The sequence below is a fragment of the Leopardus geoffroyi genome, chromosome A1 (assembly GCF_018350155.1).
Source record: "Leopardus geoffroyi isolate Oge1 chromosome A1, O.geoffroyi_Oge1_pat1.0, whole genome shotgun sequence".
Classification (NCBI taxonomy): Eukaryota; Metazoa; Chordata; class Mammalia; order Carnivora; family Felidae; genus Leopardus; species Leopardus geoffroyi.
In genome coordinates, this window is record NC_059326.1 from 179,206,415 (window position 1) to 179,226,717 (window position 20,303).

General features: G+C 43.1%; 1 protein-coding gene across 1 annotated transcript in view; it reads right to left on the minus strand.

Moving 5' to 3' along the window:
• The window catches only part of DOCK2 (dedicator of cytokinesis 2), a 416,990-nt gene that overhangs the window by 254,149 nt on the left and 142,538 nt on the right, over nucleotides 1-20,303 (minus strand). Inside the window, exon 26 of the mRNA XM_045501969.1 lies at nucleotides 7,791-7,939. Within this exon, the coding sequence (XP_045357925.1) occupies nucleotides 7,791-7,939 (149 nt within the window). The remainder of the gene's footprint in view (nucleotides 1-7,790; nucleotides 7,940-20,303) is intronic.

Sequence of the window (20,303 nt, forward strand, 5' to 3'; positions counted from 1 at the left end):
CATTGGTGGTTCTTCCTTGTAACAAGATTATTGTGGTGTTTGCCTAATCAAAAGTGAATTTTAATTATCTATAAACCCTATTTAAGGTCCAAGGACCAAAACCTGCTGAGGTAAAAGACAGCACTCTCCTGTCAAATGTACCTTTCCCACAGCTTTGTGGGGTTGGACACCCAGTTTAGGTACAGCAAGCCTCTGGCACCCAACTCATCATCCCCACCCCTCACCTGTGCAGGAATTGGTGCTCTCTTTCTCACTGGCCTATGTAAACACTCAATACTACTAGAGAAGAAACCATTGCCAATAAATAAGAATCACCGTGGGAAATGGAACATATTTCTATATCTCTGCTCTAGGTTGAGTGTTTAGTTTGTTTTAAAATTGCTACATCCCTGGCATATCCTCTCTTTGACCGTGAGAACTTGTAGACAGTAGAACCAAGTCTGTTAGGGAGAAGAAAAGCATGGCAGCAGCTTCCCTGTGCTTTGGGGTTTTTATTGTTTTTGGCAATTCCATTGGGTCTCGGCAATGGTGTGCTGGTAAAAGTTTATCGACTGGCTCTCCAGGAAGACAAAAACAGAGGCCTGGATATATGGTGTTTGCCAGTTCTGTGGTATGAGGACTCCTTTCATGATTGATTTCAAGCCACCAACATGACATCACTGAACAGAGTTAGAGAAGAGATGGGCAGCCGCAGAAGAGCGTTAAACAGCATTCCTATTGCAGACACAATAGATTCAAATAACCTCACGCACACAAATAAGAATAAAGTGTAGTAAGATAATTAGGAAGGGATGTGTTTTGAATATCTATTTATCACATTTGATTTTAATATGGCTTATTTAATTATAGATACCTATATAAATTTTTAATAATGGCAATTATTTAACAAATAACTCATAAAATTCCTAAAAATTTAACACTTGGTTCCCTTGAGTGGTGTGAGCCAGCTCCAGCACACCACCTCATACAGTAGTTATCATGAACGAAATTCAGGAACACCCCAAAGGAGCCCCTGAAAAGGGAGGATGACACTTTTCTCCAGACCCTCCAGGAACCCATATGAAGTCCAGATGCCCTGCAGGGAGTGGCTTGGCTCCAGCAGCAGCATCTGTGGCCTTTTGGCAAGCCTCCTGTGGAGGCTGTGAGGGCTTCAAAGCATCTGGCTGCCACCAGGCCTGGTTCAAGATCTACTTTCGGTGCTAATAGGGTGCAGAGTCCTTCCCAGGCTCAGTACCTATTTCCCATTCTCCCAGGAGGCCACTTGGCCCTTTACTCTTCTTAAAAGAATTATAGGCTTAGAACAATGGGAGGAGCATAGGAGGGAAGGGGAACAGAGAGGCAAGAAGAAAAGTCACATGTACTGAGTATGGATTATATGCCAGGTACAGTGCTGGGGTGGTTTCACAGATGTTCTTGTTCACTGTAATCCTGGCACATGGGGAAATAGCATCCCCATTTTACAGAGAGAGTATATGACTTCTCAAGATTCCCAAGCTAATAAGATGCAGATGAGAATGTATCCCCAGCTCTGCTTATCACTATAGCCTCAGCATATAGAACACTGCTCTAGAAGTATTTGTGGGATGCATACATGAATGTAGCCTGACCCCAAAGTCTATGCTCTTACCTCCACATGGAAATGAAGCTGGAGAAAGTGTTCTTAAATAGTAAAGTGTACATGTGAAAAGGCAAAAGGCAATGTGATGTGTGAGGGTTTGTTGACTTGAGAGTGAGATGAAGGGATTCCTGCCAGGCTCTGCCTTTTGCTAACTCTCTGACCTCATTAGGAGTGCTACCTACTCTCTCTCTGAGGCTTGGCTTCCTCACCAGTAAAAGGGGGATAATAAAACCTACCTTTCCCATGTGGTTGCCAGAAACAAATAATTATAATACATGAGAGAGCACTTTGCAGGCTAAAGTGTGCTGGGAAAGAAAGTGTATAATATGTCACCATCCGTGACATCATAATGTTATTCTACTGGCCTAGAAAGGGCAGATTTAACACCAAGGAAGCAGAGGAAGAGCAAGGGGTAAAAAGAAAATGGCCTTGGACATAGCAGAAGGTAGAGGATTCTCATCTATTTCAGCTTTAATTTGGAGGCTTAATTAGCTGCTCTCTGTTTGGGATGCACCACAGACAAGAGAATTTTTGCAAGCCTTGTCTCCCTGCCTTTTGTTTGAAATATGAGGGAGCATATAGGTTAGAAGAAAACCCTGCTGCTTCTGCATGGCAGTATTGATTCCTAGGAATTAAATGGTAATTCAAAGAGGCAGCAGTGGCCTCCCTTCAACCCTGCATCAAGCAGGCTGCCTGGGATTATCAGAGAGCCCAGAACTAGGGTGGCCCTGGGGGGTGCACTTCAGAAAAAGACACCCAAGTACAGACTTGCAGAGTCTGCTTCTTTCCCACATGGCAGGTCAGAGGCAGGGCTGGACCAAGAACACCCTCTAGCCTAGACTGCTCCCTGCATCCACCATAGTCCCTTCTCCACCCATCGGAACCCTAACAGAGCTGCTGATACTATTTCCCTTTTGTGTCAATATCTGATCCCCTTCACAGGAGAGGCATGAGTGTGAGTATTCATGTGTGTGTGTGTATACGTGTGTTTAAAAATACGTGTACCCCACATCACATGTGCATATTCAATATATTAGACAAAGCAGTCATAGCAGGTGGGGGAAGTAGGGGAATGGGGAAAAAAAGATGGAGATAAAAGGTAAGAAACCCCCCCTCCCACACACACACACAAACAAAAACACAAACAAGGGAGGACCTTGCACATACCAATGATGGTAACATGTTATAAACTGAGGGTAGGTAATTCAAGCCCTGCACCTGACATCCAAGGAATGCAAAATGAAAAAAGATAATACCTTCCTAGCTCTCAGAGCAGAAGACCTGAGGGGGGGAATCAAATTCCACCACTGATTTGGGCAAATAATATTCATTCATGTATTTATTCCTACAGCAGATAGCTTCGTGAGCCAGGCATTATGAGGGGAGGGTTGCTGTAAGATTTGTCTCTGTCCTCACAACATTCCTGATCCTACAGACACAGAAGTCTGCAGAGGATGACAACACAGAAGCCACGACAAAGTGGGCACAAGCTGCTCCTAGACCACAAGAGAGGGGTCAGGGAAGAGGTTAGTGAAAGAGTTTTAGCGGAGCAAGAGGATGGAGAACAAAGGTGGAATTGGTAAGAGGTGAGGCTGAAAGTGTGAAGCTTTGCTCCCTGAGCTTCTGAGCTCAAAGCCTGGCAGGGGACACACACAGGAAAGTGTAACACCAAGCAATTAGTGCTATAATGTCAGTCTGAATATGCGGTTAGGAAGACACAGAGAAGGAAGCCCCGAATTCTGTTTAGGGGTTTGTGGAGGGGGAGGGGGAGGGGGGGTGATGAAGACATGGAACTGAGAAGACTTCAGAAAGGAAATATCTGAGCTGAACCTAAAAGGTAATTAGGACTTTACTTGCATAGAAAGAATGGGAATTGAGGACATTCCAGGCAAGAGAAAATGAATGAGCAAAAGCCCTCCCTACCAGTGTCTCAGCTGATAAATACAAATATCAGAAATCCCACTGACTATGACTGATAGAGTGCCTTGGTTAACCCCCCGTCTCCCACCAAGATTTAGTCAATGGGCTCAAAGAGTTTTAAAAAATAAATAAAAAGCTGATTCTGCGCATTCTCTACCTCCGTGAGGCGAGGCAGGTATAACCAATACCATCTCCTGTTCAAAATTAAGAGTCATCTTTACATACTTTATGATTGCTAAGCAGGGTACAAAATGATGACTCTTCTTTCTGTTAGAGGAGTGAAACATAAAAACGAAAAGCCTGTTTTAAGAGAGGGAAAAACACTCCCTCTGGGTTTGGCGCAAAATTAAATCTTATGAGTTACTCAGCAGCCAGAAAGGCACAGAGCAAAGCCAGTGTGAAACAGCCTTTCAAAGTAACTGGAGTTGATGGCTAACCTTGCTCAGTAAGGGGGAAAGAGGAGTTACACAGGCAGAAGTCAGGCCTTTATCCTTCACCTGAGCCTGTCCCTTTCCTATGCCAAGTGCAACTCAAGCAAGCTGGAGGAGGGAATTTAACACTATCATTAAAAAAAAAAAAAAAATCCATACCCAGGCTAAGGCAGACATCATCCCCTGAGTCATATGCCACCCAGGGTTACACTGAATAAAGTAATAACAGGAAAGCAGAGCTTCCTTATGCCAGGCCTGCTGTGCTGGGCTGTAATTACCCAAACGATGACAATCAATTGAAGACAAGCATCCTCTCCCATCCCCCAAACACACAATGCCCCCCAAAAGGAAGCTTGGCATCCTGCACTATAATTTCTAGATTTCCACACATGGTTCTACCCTGAGCAATGGTTCCCGCAGGTAGATATAGTCTATACTTGGGAAGGGAGACAGGCCAACAAAGCAACAGTAAAAGGGGATGGCTATGCTACTGTCAGCAGAGAAGAACCAAACAACCAGAAGAAAAATCCAAGACATTTACCCCAGGAGGCTTTTTTATTTTTCCTCCAAATTTCCAATTTTGAGAAGTCAGTGCCTGTAGAAACCAAAGAGCACACCCGACAGTCTGGATTGTCAAAGTCAGATCTTTGCACCGGCCATTCCCCACTACCGCATGAAAATGAATTTATGAGTACAAATGAATGTGCTTGAAGATTTTGCCATTTTACGGTTTATTAAATGCCATATTGGAAGATGCTAGGTTTTATAGACTGGAAAGGGCTCTTTAATTGAGAAGGTAAAGGAATCAGGATGAGCCCAACCATTCTTCCATTTCCAGTGAATATTGAAAATAAAGAAAAAAAATAGGTCACATTAGAGTGATGGTTCTTAAAGTATAGTCCTTGGACCAGTAGTATCCACATCACCTGGGAACTCAGAAAAATAAATGATCAGGTCCCATCCTCCAAATGTAAGGATCAGAAACCTGTTTTAACAGCTCCTCCAGGTCAGAAAGTTAAAAACTTTCTGCAACTAGAGCTGTGGTCCTCTGCCCTGGCTGCCTCCTATCACCACCTGGTAAACTTGCCCTTGTGATGCCCCCACCAATCCCAAGCCAATTAAGTCAGAATGGCTGGGACCAGGGCCTTGATGTAGCTGCTTTAAAAACTCCTCTGATGATATACATGTGCAGCCAGAGTGGAGAGCTGCTACATACCAGAATAAGAGAGATTTAGATTAGATACTTGGGGACTTCTGATTGTCAGTTGAGTTCAAAGGGATAATGGCAACTAAATGAGTCTCCTTGGTGGAAGGAAAACCTTTTGAGAAGAAGAGAGGTTTCCATGTTCATGAGCTGAAGAGGTTTGCTGCAAAGCTCACGTAGAGCATCAGAATCTCATACCAAACCCAATGGTAACAACTGTATTTAATAAGTCATCCAGCAAAGAGAGTTGCTCACCCAGGGAAAGGGGTGGGCTAGGCCCCATAGGCAGAAGTCATTATAAAAGCAATGCACTCAGAGGCAGTAGAGTGACACCACACCTCCCACACACCTCAAGTCCAAATGCCGCAATCCTCCAAGGGGAGCTCAGAGCCTCCCACTCACTTCTCATCTTTGAAGCCCCCACTACCCAGAGCGTGTGAGATAGCAGCCTCTTCTCACCAGTGTCTGATGTTACCCAGTGTGCAAAATGATGACAACCCATCAGAACAGAACTCTAAGAGGCCACTCCCACTGGATGGGCAGAGCCTGAGCACCTCTGCTTCACGAATGAAACATGAACTGGGGTCATCCTTCTACCCAAATCAGGGAAATGGTCAACCCATTATAAGTGTATTCCTTACATGGGGGTCCACTGGCATATCTCAACAAGCCAGGCTGTTTTCCCCCATGAAAAGGGATGTGAGGATTACTGAACTGTAAGAAATATTATAAATTCTTTTCAACAGGAAGAAGCAATATCTTTAGGATGTTCTAGAGAAATGATGAGTCAACTCTCATGTTCCTACACTGCAAGTGAGAGTAAGACCAAATTCTCCCTTAATTTTTTTTTAAAGATCAAATGGCAAAGACTGGAACCAATTCAACAGCTGGTTGGTGAATGTACTTATAAAAACACCACCATCATCATGACAGCATCACAGAGTGAATCCTGATGATCCAAGCACTTGGGTATCATTCTCCCTCTCCCCAAGCAAAAGGGTGAGGATAGGAAGAAAATGAGAGAGAAAAGACCATGCTCTTGTATCTCCAATGCACATGATAATTCAGACTTTGGAGTCTGACTGACCTGGGTTTTAATGACCCTGCCATTTATTTGCTGTCTGGCCTTGAAAGTTAAGTCCATGAATTTCAGGTTTTTCATCTGTCAAATGAGAATAATAATCCTTAGCACCTATCAAGGGTGGGCAGAAAGAAAACAGAAATAGCATTTAGCACAGTGCCTAGAAAATAGCAAGTTAAGTAGCAGCTGTGACCATTAATTATTTATCCTTGAACACCCAACTTCAGTTCCTTTGTGAAGAATTCCTTGACAAAAATGCTTACACATAGACTCACACACACACACACACACACACACACACACACACACTCAAAGTTTTTATAACTCCAGTACTGTGTAAATCCAGATTTAGTTATTATATTACTTTGCAATTGTTTACTTACATATTCTTATATATATTCATAGATTTTCTTAAGGAAAGAGACCAGGCTTGTATGTCCTCAATGACTGGCACACAGCTGGTGTATCATATATATTTACAAATGAACAAATGAATCAAGCTACTGTATTTATCTGGTAATGAGATAAGAAGCTTAATTAGGATGGCAAACATGGAAAGGACAACAGACATAGAGAAGTTGATAATAATGGTTGACTATGGGATATAAGCAGTAAAGGAATAATGTTTTGCTGTGTTTTCTAATTATAGTCAATCATAGATACAGTTCATCTAGAAATGACTTCTCTCAGAATTTTCTAGGGAGGAGAAGGGGTGGGAGGGAATGCTCACCCCAATACTTAGAAAATACTCAGTTGTTTAAGTCTACCCAGTCTTCTGAAACCAGCCCATCTAGGAAAATAGACCTCTTGGACATTACATAAAGACAAGGTGAGGCTGCCAAATGAACATGAGTTAAATCAAGAGCCTTCCCTTTCTTCCAAATCTTAACAATTCTAGTTTGTCTCCCCATCTTTACTGTTACCACCAATCCCTCTTCTGCAGACTCTGCCCTTTGGAGGCCCTCTACTTACTCCCCTGAAACTTTCCTTTTGGTGCCATCCCTGACTAATCTCTGAAGGATGTCTACCAAATACACCTTGGTTTCACTGCCATAGCCACCACCCAATCACCATCCTACTCCTCACCCTGAGCACTCTGCTCATCCAGAAAGAGCCTTAACCATTTCACCATTGCAGGAGACAACTAAGGAAACAAAACCAATGTAAATCAGCTAAGAAAACTGATGAAGGTTTTCTTGACTGTGCAGGCCTAGGAAACTCCCCTCCTGCCTCTGCAGACAACAGTTTTAGTAAATGGACAAGTCACCCAAAAAGTCTGCAATACATCCATACCTACATCCCAAGAAAGCCCGTCCAACAAGAAATATGGTGACATAATGCTACATGTTTAACTCCAGTCCCCAAGCCATCTTTCACAGCCATGGGGGTTAGTCACTGGAAAAGTAGGCCCGCTGAGCAAGCCATTGGCTTTTATCTTTAGACTTCAACTGCTATTCATCAGCATCAATATTTCAGAGCTTAATCAGCTCAGCGTTAGTCTGAGTCCAGGACGTCTACATCATCATGAGGACTCACCGCATCCTGACAGCTGAGGACCTCCAAAATGCTGTTGAGTAATTCGACACAGTACTTCTTCTCCTGGACCTGGTGTTGCATCTCATCCCTCTGCTCCAGCAGCTCCTTCAGTTCTTTGGTGATGACAGGAAGCAGAATGTCCCGGCATTCTGGAATGAAGGACATTCAGAAGCATTTGAGCATCCTCCTTCTTTAGTTTTCTTTCTTTCTTTCTTTCTTTCTTTCTTTCTTTCTTTCTTTCTTTCTTTTTTGATAATTTTTCACTAAATAAACAATTCATGAATATATTTTCCTTGTAAAAAATTTAAGTGTTAAAGATTAGGTTCAGGTTTCCTTAGAACATCATTCACAATTCCAGTCCCTCCCCCAACACCCGCTCCCCAGAGGAACCCAGTTCTTTTATTCCATACATATGTGTGTAAAAGAACTGTATGTGCATATATGCAGCTACAGAGCCAACATAAATAAGAGGCAGACATAAGTAAACAAGACAAAACCCAGTGCCTTCACCTCCTGGGAGTGGCAACCTGTTAGGAGTATTCACACAACAGAGCTGTGAAGTAATGAAGGTCAGGTTTTACCTTAAATGTTCATTCTGTTGGTGTTCTAGTTGATAACTCAGACCCCATTACAAAGATATGAATCCAAGGGAAAATGCCAGTTGGGAGATATTAGATATTAATGAATATCTCCTTGGGAAGTCACCAGACTTTAAATTCTACTTCAAATTGAACTAAAATAGTAAACTCTCATTGGAAGTTCTGATAGTGACCGCCCCATCCCTACAAGTATTTAAGTAGTAGGTAGCTGTCTATGGATAGGGGTGATGAGAAGGTATTCAAAGAACCAGATGAAGGGGTGAACTAAATGGTTGTTAAGTCCCCATCCAGAAGTCTATGATTCCCACAAAATACACATTCAGAGGAAGTGGCAGGCAGAAGGATATATTTGGTAGAGGGAAAGACACTGGACATGTTTGCAATGTTTACAAACCACTGCTGATGTTGTGGGAGCTGCAGACCAGTCCCCAGCAGAAGCAGTGGTTTATCAATCTGAAAGTCACCTACTTTACAGATTATCAAAAACAGCATCCCCATGAGACAAAGCCTCCCGGTGCTGAGAGTCAGCAAAATTTTAGCTGAGGAGGCCATTAATAACATGGTCTGTTTTTCAGAAAGTACTTTGTCTTCTCATTAACCATGATTTCTCAGAAACGTCTGGCTCCTCTGTTTTGAGATGAAATAATTTTTCTCGTTTGTAATTGGAGCTGTGAAATTATATTAGTCTGTAAAGCTTCAGGAAGCAGCATTTCTAAATTGTCAAGCAAACAAATCCAAGTATTTTTAAAAGACAAATGTTGCAGAGCCTGAAATCGATCTTTACAGGCAGAGCCAATGAGTATCAGAGACTTGCATACCCACCCTGGGTACCTGATACCTAATAAAGACTGGGAGATCTCCCATCTGGCAACAAGTCCAAATTGTAATTGGACCAGCACTTAGGCACCTGCAGAGCTATTCAACTCTGTATTTTCACAGGAAGGTGCTTTCTTTTATTGAAGTGATGACAGAGAGGACAAAGCAGTGTTTCTGGGCTCTGGTTTCTTCCTTCTTGGAGAAAGTTTTGTCCCATGGAAGGTGCTACTACCTGAATCTATAACTCTCTTGAAGTGTGATATTCTTTTGCAATAATTTCATGACTCAGGGATACTTTAAATAAGAAGGTCCTTTTCCTCGCCTCCTACTCTGCAATATTAGTGTCGTGGAAAGAATGAAATGGAGATTCTTAGCCCACTTTGGAAAACTACCTTGAGATGCATCAGGCCAAAACTACATCTGTGACCACAGCCCCAGCCCCAGCTCTAGAGGGAAGCATGACTAAGAACCACATGTGAACTCCCCATCTTCCTTACAGGTCCACTCCTTCTCTGCTCTGTCTCAGAGTGGAGACACCTTAGTCACACAGTCAACGAAACAAACTTGCTTCCTCTCTATGAACCCAACATCAATCCATCATGAAATCATATCTATCCACCCACAAGCCAGCCTTCTCTACCCTCTATTCCAATCCCAAACCCATCTTCCTATTTCCAATCTCAGTAGCAGGAACTTCCCCCAAACTCAAGCCTGACCATAGGTCTCCCTGCTTAAAGTTCTTCATTGGTTTCCAATTGTCCTCAGGGTGAGTTTTGTGAACTCTTTGGCATAGCTGAAGGCCCTTTGTTACCTAACCCTTCCTTATCCGCCCACTGTCCACCTTGCACATTGTTCCTGATGTGGTCTCTCCCTCTCCTGCCTCCCAGTTTTTGCACCTTATTTTCTTTGCCCAGAATGCTTTTATCCCACCCATCTTTACCTGACTTTTTCTTGCCTTCTAGGTCTTAACTTAGATGCCAAATCCCTAGGACAACATTCCTGACACTCAAATATGACTTGGCTGACCCTCTTCTGGGATCCTGTAGCACTCAGACTTCTGTCTTAACTGTTTGCCATACTATCTGGTCATTGTCTGTGTAATGGGATGAGCAGTGAGATCCTCCTTCCAGTGAGAAGATGAAAACAAATGGTGTGATTATCCTACATTCTAAATTCAAGTCTCCAGTTGCTAGGGTACACCACAAGGTTTTCTGAGAGGTGCCAGTTCAGCACCAGCCCCACACCAATCTGCATGCACCTCATCCCAGAACTGAGAGAGGATCAGCAGAGGCCTCTGCATGTAAGACAATGTCCATAAAGAGAAGCCCCAAAGTGGGCATGGACTGAGGAAGAACCTTCACGAAATTTATGAAGACGGGACTGGCACCATACCTCCCCACTAGGGATTTGTTGGCTGATCTTTGAGCCCAGATGCATCCCCATTCTGCCAATGGAATGGGGAGGTGTGGGAACACTCAGGAGTCCCGCTCTGACCAGAGGGAGAGGGTTAAACACAAGCAAGGTGTCTTTTCAGGGACTCAGTCACATCCTCAGCGTGGTTGCCCCGTGTCCAAGCCTGCCTATGGCAGCCTTCACTCAGAGTTCCACTCCACACACAGCCAGCCCCTTACTTTGTCACCAACACAGGTTAATCGACTCTTCAACCCTGTTCAATATTTTACAGGCTTTAAGGTGAAACTCATTCTGCTTTAGCCAAGTTCCTATTGACCGAAAGGTGAATTCAGCTCAGCTCAACCTTCTTGGGGAAGGGTGAGGAGCGTGCGGTTGTCACGCCTTGCCCTGTCCTCCCCACAGCCCTTTTGGCAAACAGAGTAGATGCCTAATTGAAAGCCAAAATTCTCCCTGGCTGAGGCTGAGCGGTACGCACTTGGCTTGGTGCTTCTGTTTGTCCGAGGAGCGTTCACAGATGTCAGAGGCCACGTAGTTAGGTCAGTTGGACATAAAGGGGGCCCTCCACACACAGCTCCAGTCTGACAGATAGCAATTTGTTCTCATAACCTTCCTCCTCCAGCCAGTGTGTCACAAAGAAAAGTAATTCCACCCACCGGGAAATCAATAGCTACCCACAAACTTCATACTCCCGATCAGGTTACAAGCCTTTTACAACTCTACTAGCATTTTCCCCCAACGCATTCTTCAGCAGCAACTCATGATTCACTTTCCTTACCTCCCTGAAAGCACACCTAATTACAATATTCAGAATCATCACTCACTCCCCCTCCAGCCTGCATCTGCCATGATGTACATCTTTACTTTATGAACCCTGAGGGCCAAAATATGTCTCCCAGCTAAACAAACAGCCTATTTAGAGATTTCAGAATCCAGCACCTGTAAAAAGTCTCTTTAGGTATCTTAGAGGGGTGAATGCTAAAGAAGAAATGTACTTCCAGAACTTTATTGTAGATACTCACTGGAAGTTCATTCCAAGCTATTGCTTCTACCACATATCTCTTACATTTAACATAAAACATGACATTGCACCAAACCTATAAGAAAATGCCCTGTAACAAGTTGACATTTGCCATTCAGAAACAGTGATGGGAGGAAGGGTAGATTGATACATAACTGCTGGAATTTTTTTTTAATTTTTTTTAATGTTTATTTATTTTTGAGACAGAGAGAGACAGAGCATGAATGGGGGAGGGGCAGAGAGAGAGGGAGACACAGAATCGGAAGCAGGCTCCAGGCTCTGAGCCATCAGCCCAGAGCCTGACGCGGGGCTCGAACTCACGAACCGTGAGATCGTGACCTGAGCTGAAGTCGGACGCTCAACCGACTGAGCCACCCAGGCACCCCAGCTGCTGGAATTTTTAAGAGGATGTATGTTTGTGCCCCAAAATGTCACACTGATTATAAATATACTTTGTAAGCTCTGATAGTCTATATGTAATCTATTTATGTCTTTGAGTATATATGGGCGGGGGGGGGCAGGGGGGAGAGGAAGAGAGAAAGAGAGAGTGGGGAAAGAGAGATATAATAAATAAATACTGCTAACAGGCATGGTTCTACTGGATATTATATTCTAATGGAGTATCAAAAACAATTCAAGAGGATAATAATTGTCTTAGGTTGGATTCTCCAGGAGCAAACTCAAGAGATGAGGTTTGGGTGAAGGTGACTTACTTATTAGGAGGAGTTCCAGAATACGCTGAAAGGGGAGTGGAAAAGTGGGACCATGAAGGAAAGGAGGCCAGTCAGGCTGCAAAAGCAGTTAAGTGTCACAGAAAGGGAGCTCTGGACACAGACAGGGCCATAGGGGGGCATAGGGGCAAAGCGGCTAGGGTATTTCAACCCTGGGGACAGACAGCCACGGGCACTATGAATGCCCTCAGTGCACGGGCAAATAGGCCCCTACAGCCTAAGGGCAGCACAAGGAGGCCGGTCCTGGCTGTTGGGAGAGAAAGTCCTTCCAGAGCTATTTTATGCAAAAATAAATATTCATGGATTACAGGAGACACAGTGCCCTGGAGTGGATGTTGCAATGACAAATACAAATATCTGATAGTAAGACAATTAACTAAGTAACAGGAGAAAGAAAGTCTGGGTGTGTGGAGAGGACTGTTCCACGTGAGGCAGTCAGGCCTCTCTGAGATGGAGATTCCTGAGCTGAGACCTGAGGGTGAGAAGGGAAAAACCTGCAAAGATCTCAGGAAAGAGCATTCCAAGCAGAGGAAAGGGCATGTGAAGGCCCTGGGGTAGAAATCTGCTTAATACATTGAAGGACTCACATGGACAAAGTGTGGCCAGATTATAGAATATGGGGAGCACAATACGAGAGGACAAACTTGGAGATTCTGGCTAGGGCCAGGTCTCGTCAGGCCTGATGGCCCATGGTAAAGAGTTTGACTCTTGGTTGGAGATAAACATGTTTTGTTTCATTTTGTTTTGTTTTGTATTTTTAATGAAGCTTGGGGGTGGGCCTAGAGAGGAAGGCAGAACACTAAGGAGGCTTTTTGAGGGGGGGAAGAAGAGGTCTAATGTTCACTGAGCCCTCACTATCTACTAGCCATTCTCTCCATGAAAAGTATATCATTATACCTATTTTGTAGATGAGGAAACAAGTTCAGAGAGGTTCAGTAACTTGCCTAATATCACAAAGCCGGGATTTAAACCTAGGAAATGTGCTTCCAGAGCCCATGTTCACATCTGCCAAGCTATCCTGCCTCCTTACAGTAACAGTGATGGGGAGAAAAGATGAAAGCTTGACCAGTTTGTGGCAGGAGGGTCAGACAAAAGCAGAGAGACTTGGGGCAGAGTCGACATGTCTTCCTGAATGATTAGACATGCTATATCGATGTGTATTTTGAATGCATTTTGAACAACTGCGTGAGAGAATAATAGATTCATTTTAGGGTTTATCAAGTTAGGACCCAATCATGGAGACCATTTCATTGCCTCAACTAGCAAGTAATGAAAGATTCCCATCAACATTTCTCAGATGGTGTGAAGTGGTGCAGCAGTGGCCTATCATCACGCCTTCTGAAAGCTGTTAGGGCATAATTGGTGTGTTCTGACAGGTGCCTGCACTTTCACTTACCCCTCTGCACTTTCCGAGATCATTTTCACTGTCACTGCTGACCGGCTTCCTCCCAGCCAGCTCACTCATTAAACCATAATCCAGCTCCATAGAAAGTGCTTTTAGGAAAATAAAGGTGCAGATATGGCCAGTTGAGTCATGACCCAAAATTTGATTTGTCCCTAATGCTTAGAACAATTACATTCGCAATGCCATTCCAGATGAGTGTAGCTCAGCCTGTTAGAAGACTGTCTCACCCACCTCCTAACCCTGGCTAATGGAAGGAGAAGCAAATGAAAAAGCCTAGGGTGGAAACAAGTGGCCTCTATACTGGATAATCGGAGCCGTTTGTAAAGGAAGATTCCCATCAAAGTAATAGGCTCCATTTCAAATTCATGCAGGAGGAGAAAAGAGTCAAGTTAGCTTTTTGACTGCAAAGAGCTATGTCTTACATCCCTCGCGCCCATTTGATTCCAATTCGGTGACATCTGGAATTCAAATTAATTTATAAGCACTTAGGACACATATTATAACAGTCAGTACCACCCACACTCCTCCAGGGCTTATCATCCCTGACCCACTGCCTCTCTTCTGTACCATGCCACACAGATCCCTTAATCCCTTCACCCCCAGCCCCTGGCCCTCTGGAGACTCACACAATTCCCTGGCTCCATGAATTTCAATCTGTTCTTGACCAGGAACTCTTTCTGAGCTAATGTGTGGTCATACACTCAGAGTTTTCTGAGCAATGAGAGTCATTATAACAGCTATGTTTTAGGAAAGGGTAGAAACCATTTGTCTAGAAATCTGTTGAGAATGAAAGGGAATGGGAGAAGGGAATATCAAATATGAGATATGCAACCTATGTTGAACTCCTCCTCCTGTGAACTCCAGACACCACAATGAGAATTCATTTGGTCCTTCTCAAAACCTCTTCTGGTATATTGTGTTATCCCCATTTTACAGATGAGACAATAGGAGCTCCAAGAAGCTTACCCAGGGTCACTTAGCTAGGGTGACCATAACCGAGGCAAGATTCCAACACAGGCCTGTCTGACCCCAATGCCGGTGCCACTCCAACTTCACATGTGCATGAGTACGGACAATTATTCCCAATTCCTAGATCCTGCCAGCATGAGGCAGCCACCCTTTGAATTTGTTAGCTCCCTCAAGCTGGCCTGAAATAGAAAATCCAAAACCCTGGCTGCCTGGTTTGTTTAATGGTTGGTTGTTTTGTTTTGTTTTAATAAGGGTTATGGTCCCAGGTGAACAAAACAAACAAATTCTGATCCTAGAATCATAAACAATAATGAGCATTCATCAACTCGGTGATTTAACCTTCAGTCCAGTCATTCACTTTCATTTTGTTAATTCAGCCAACCATTTATTGAGCAACAATTGGTTGAGCTTACCCATCTCACTGCAGTTGGTTAGCAAACAGCAGTCATGACCTTCAAACTATTCACTACCTTTTCCTAGAAGACAGTGAGAGCCTGGAGCGAGATGTCTAATCTCAATCAAGTCCTGTCTCCTACAGTTCCTGGAACAATGCTTGTCACCCGGTAGGATCCTAATAAGTGTTAGATGAATGAACAAGTGTTTGCCGATTTCAGAGAGGGAGCCTGTCTGCCTACATCGAGGCCAACGCTCACAATCAGAATGCTATTTAGTGTTGGATTAGTGCAGTATTTATTACTCTGTGCTGTCCTTGAAGAAACCAAGTGGCAGTAGCTGGTGGCTGGAGGAGGGGTGTTTAAGGAGCAGAACTGTATGTGTGTTTCTTCCCCTTTCCCTCCTCCCCTTGAGCGGCTCTTCTAGTAAGACCCTCCCATTCTTGGCTTTACCCTATCATAGAGGCAAGGGTGGGGAAGTGGAGAGAACTCTGGATTTAGGGTCCAGAGCCCTAGGTCTGAGTCCCAGCTTACTACTGGTAGGTGGTATGACTTCAGACAGGTCATTTTACCTCCCTTCCTCTAAAAATGGGGATTAAAATGCCTAATTCATAAGAGGCTCCAAATAAAACATCATACACATTCAGATGTAGTTATTAAGTATAATGAGGTATGGGGATCTAATGCTATGCCTAAGAAGTTTTGAATTCCAAAGCAAAGCACGTTGGAACTTTAGTTTCCTTCAGCTGTAGCTGACATCTACACTTGACAAAATGCCTGGACCAGGCATGCCGGAACAAAATGGATTCGAAGCTATTACCTGCATCATTCAAACAAAGTGTGCTTGTCTGAAACACCAAACTTGGAGAACTGCGTTCCAAGAGGCGGATATAAATTGAAATGATTGGAATATATGCCTCAGATTTTTATGTTCCCTTTTGTATGTGGATAGACTAAAGGAGAGCTTGGGCATGCTTTTTCTGAACATCCTTTTACATTTCTGCTTGCACCTTAGAATAATAATGCCACTTACCCGCAATCCTCAAGCCGCCCGTGAGCGATCCTATATCGCTGCCATCATAAAACTTACAAATACCAAGAAGAACAAAAACCAACAGCGATGCTTTGGATCAATATTGAGCAGCCAGCATTCCATTTCTGGGAAAAGCGCACATTAAAAGCCTCTTGTTTACATTTTAAGGCTAACAGAGGGGCCCTTCATTTCAGAGAATTAAATGAGAAAATTCTCCTGGATTCAAGCATTAGCAAAATGGAATGGTTGTGTAATTGTCTCAATCATCTCTGTTCCTCTTACCTTCCCCATAACAGCTCCAGGGGAGAGGAGGGTGGGGTCCCTCTCATTTACAGCCCTACACGTTAAAATTCCAGTGTTGCTCATTACAAAGGGAAAACAGAGAAATGTAATATATTTGAAACAAGCCGACTAATTGCAAACAAACTTCAAAGAAGAGGGGAAAATCACTGCCTTTTACCCCCCTAAATAAAAGTGGGAATGGGGAGAATTTCTCCTCTGGCCTGTTCTTCTTTCCTAAAAGCACTTAGCTAAGAAGGTGGAGAACAGAGACAGCCCTAAGGGGGCAGGGGTTCTGCCTGCTTCCTTTCTCCATTCCTGCAACAGAGCCAATGTGAGCCCTCCTCTGGAAGGCCCAAAACAAAAGAGTGACTTAAGAAATGAATCACCTACTTAGGCCGGATATTTTAATGAGAGGATCAAAGAGATCCTGTTTGGACTCTGAGGCCAGCGAAGAGGAAACTGAGCTAAGCATGAGACAGGAGAAAGTAAACAGAATAAATATCAATCACCAACATGTAATAAGCTTTCTGTACTAAGGGAGGACAATATATGGTCCTTACCCTTGGGGCAGTCCAAGTATAATAAAGAAAAGAACCTGTCAATTGATAGGAACAGTATAGAAATCACATACAATGAAACGCACTGTTTCCAATTACGTTCAGTCCCTGCTGATGAACCTTGAACCGTACTTCTATGAAACTGACACTAGTATTTTATTTGGGACACGACATGTTGATATATTTATTATTAGTTATATGTACTCCTTCCCATGATACCTTACTCCAAAAAGAAGAAAAAAACAAAAGAAGAGGACACACCAATGTAAAAGTTAACAAACACAAGGGCTCCAAGTGCCCATAAAATGGGGCTCCTCGCTTGTCTGATTATCAGGGCAATAAAGAAAATCAACCAAGTTCTAGAGTTTGTTGGCCATTAAGGTAGAAGAGAACTAATTCTGTAAGAGAAACACAGTTTTGTCTGGAACTGAATTCTTACAGAAATTTTTCATACTGAGTTAATGTTAATGTTCTTCATTAAAGTTTAGTAGTGTTTAGTTGCTTTTGACATCAAACTGTGGAATTTTAACTCTGAAAAGAACCTGAGAAAAGCTAATGGTTTCAATTCCTTGGATTGTGTTGAGTGCCCATGCAAAACATCCAAACAACAAATGGAGGAGGGCTCAGGATTGCACACTTGTCCTCACATGGCAGCTTCATTTATTTTTCATGTGAACAAGTATTTATTGACTGCCTAGCAAATATTAAGCATCATAAACGGCATAGAGGTATATAGAACCAGGATGTAAGTGGTAAAGATAGAGAGAAGTGACCAAATTCAAGGTATATATAAGAAAGATTCAAAGGCCTTAGTGATTGATTGAAAGTGAAAAATGAGGGGTGCCTGAGGGGCCCAGTTGGTTAAGTGTCCAACTCTGGTTCAGGTCATGATCTTATGGTGTGTGAGTTCAAGCCCTGCATTGGGCTCTCTGCTAGCAGCACAGTGCCCATTTCAGATCCTCTGCCCCCTTCTCTCTGTCCCTTCCCCCCTCACTCTTTCTCTCTCAAAAATACATAAACATTTGTTAAAAAGTGAAAAATGAGGCACAGGAAGATTTGAGGGCTAGTTCAAAATGACTGGCAAAATAATGGAAGAAGAAAAGCTTTTCGTGAACAGAATGAATACAGTTTTGGAAATGTTGAGTTGGAGTGCCTGTAAGACATTCAGATGGAGATGTCAAGGGGACAGCTGGATAAATATGTCAGAAAATTATCTTCTACAAATGGGTAAGCATTACTTCAGCTATATGGAAGATACATAGAACACTGCTGCCTCCCACAAAGAATTTATAACGGGCAATTATAGTGTATTTAAAAGACAGCAAATTACTAAAGCTTATTTGGTGATGGTCATGACAACCATGATGAAAGGAAAGGAAAGAGAAGGAAAAGGAGGGGAAAGATACAGAAGACGAGGAAGAGGAGCAGGAGAAAGTGAAGGTGGAAATGGAAAAGAACAACACCTGGGGTCTGAAGCAGGACAGCTGGGGACACATGTTGGGACAAGGGAGCTCAAAAGAGCTTGGAAACATGAGGGATTTTCATTAGAAAATTTTGTATCATCACAAGGACAGGTTTAGACAAAGCCCAAAGATGGTTAAGCAGCCCAAACTGCCCATTTGCTCAAGCAGCCCAAATATATTGATCTAACCAATACATTTGTCAACACCATCTCTTTACTAAGTGGGAGCAAGTAGGAGCTGGAGGGCAGGGTTTTCTGGCAACAACAGTTAATCACTATTTCTGGAGCACATCCAATGTACCTGATTGTTAAAGCTGGGATGGAACATAGCTAAAGTCTGTCCCTTTCCCTCAAGGACTGTCCTGCTAGAGCATCACGCACAGCCTACTAGCCCAAGAAAAGGCACAGTGATAAATTGGACTATGAGGAGGAGGGATGGAAAGAAATGTCAGCCATGAAGGAGGCTCCATTCTCATTCTTCTGATGCACTAAGTGCCAGGCCACACAATGAGTGCTACAGAGTGAACGGTAGAGGATATTAAGAGCAGGAATCTCTCTCTATCCTTGTTTCCTTCTCTGTAAAGTGGGGAAAATGAGAGCCCCTCTCTTCACAAGGTCATAGGAATAAAATAATATGTATAAAGCACTTAGAGTGGCACACCTGGACCATGGTAAGCACTATAAAATTATAAGCCTTTGTTTATTTAATTATTTTTAAAATATTGTTTATTTTTTAAATTTCCATATGTAACTTTCTAGGTAGTAAAATTATGCTGTATCTTGTATGGATGGTGATTGCATGGGTAGATGCATATGTAAAAAATTCACTGAGCTGTACATCTATGATCTGTGTATTTCACTATATGTAAATTACACTAACATTTAAATATATATAGTTAGTTATCAGGTAGGTAATTTTAGTTTCCCTTCACAGATGTACACTGTGGGGCTTGAGGAAGTCAAGCAAATTGCCTGAGATATTGTGCCAGATTTCAGCCTGGGTTCCTATTTCAGTTGAGCCTTGCTCCCTGACAGGGCTCAAGACAGCAGTTACCCAAAGATGCTGTGCTACACTCTACTTCGAGAGTCTCCTGCATGAAGAGACAGCAGCTATTCCCTCCTCTCTGCCATTCTTTCTCCCACCTTCCACCCTCTTCTCATCTCAGCTCAATTCCATTGTCTCATTAACTATTAAAACAAAAATCCTTGCCAAGTAACAACCCACAGGGAAACACCCAGAGGAGGACTGGCAGTGATTAAGGACTGAAGGGAACACACCCAGAGCTCTGCAAATCCCTCAGGGGCCTAAGGTGCCCCGCTACGCACTGAAGTGTACCCCCTCTAAGTATGCATGCAGTTCTTGCCAGGACAAAGAGCATGAGCCAGAGAAGAGTGAGTGCTCCTAATTTAAGAGGTGCTGTAGAAATTAATTTTGTATGCCTCCTCCATTAGCAGTGTGTCTGAATTAACTTTAATACGCAAGTTATCATGTTAATCTTTGATACTAAAAAAGAATGTATCATCATTAACCTTCCTATCCCTGAATTTAGCAGTGCAGTCTTTTTATTAGCCGTACGTAATAGAAGTAGCATGATTTCCTGGCATCTCAGCACTCTACCTCTCTGTATGCAGTTCCACCAGTCACTCTGTAGAATCTCTGCTGATTCAGAAGTCCATTTTTCAAACATTTGACTCTAACTGCCCATAAGTCACCAGAAGCTGACTCCACCTCCCCATCCTTTTTTTTTTTTCAGATTCTTCTAAATGGGAATAAATTTTCCACTGCAAGCACATTCCAAAAAAAAAAAAAAAAAAAAAAAAAAGAGGCCATGATGG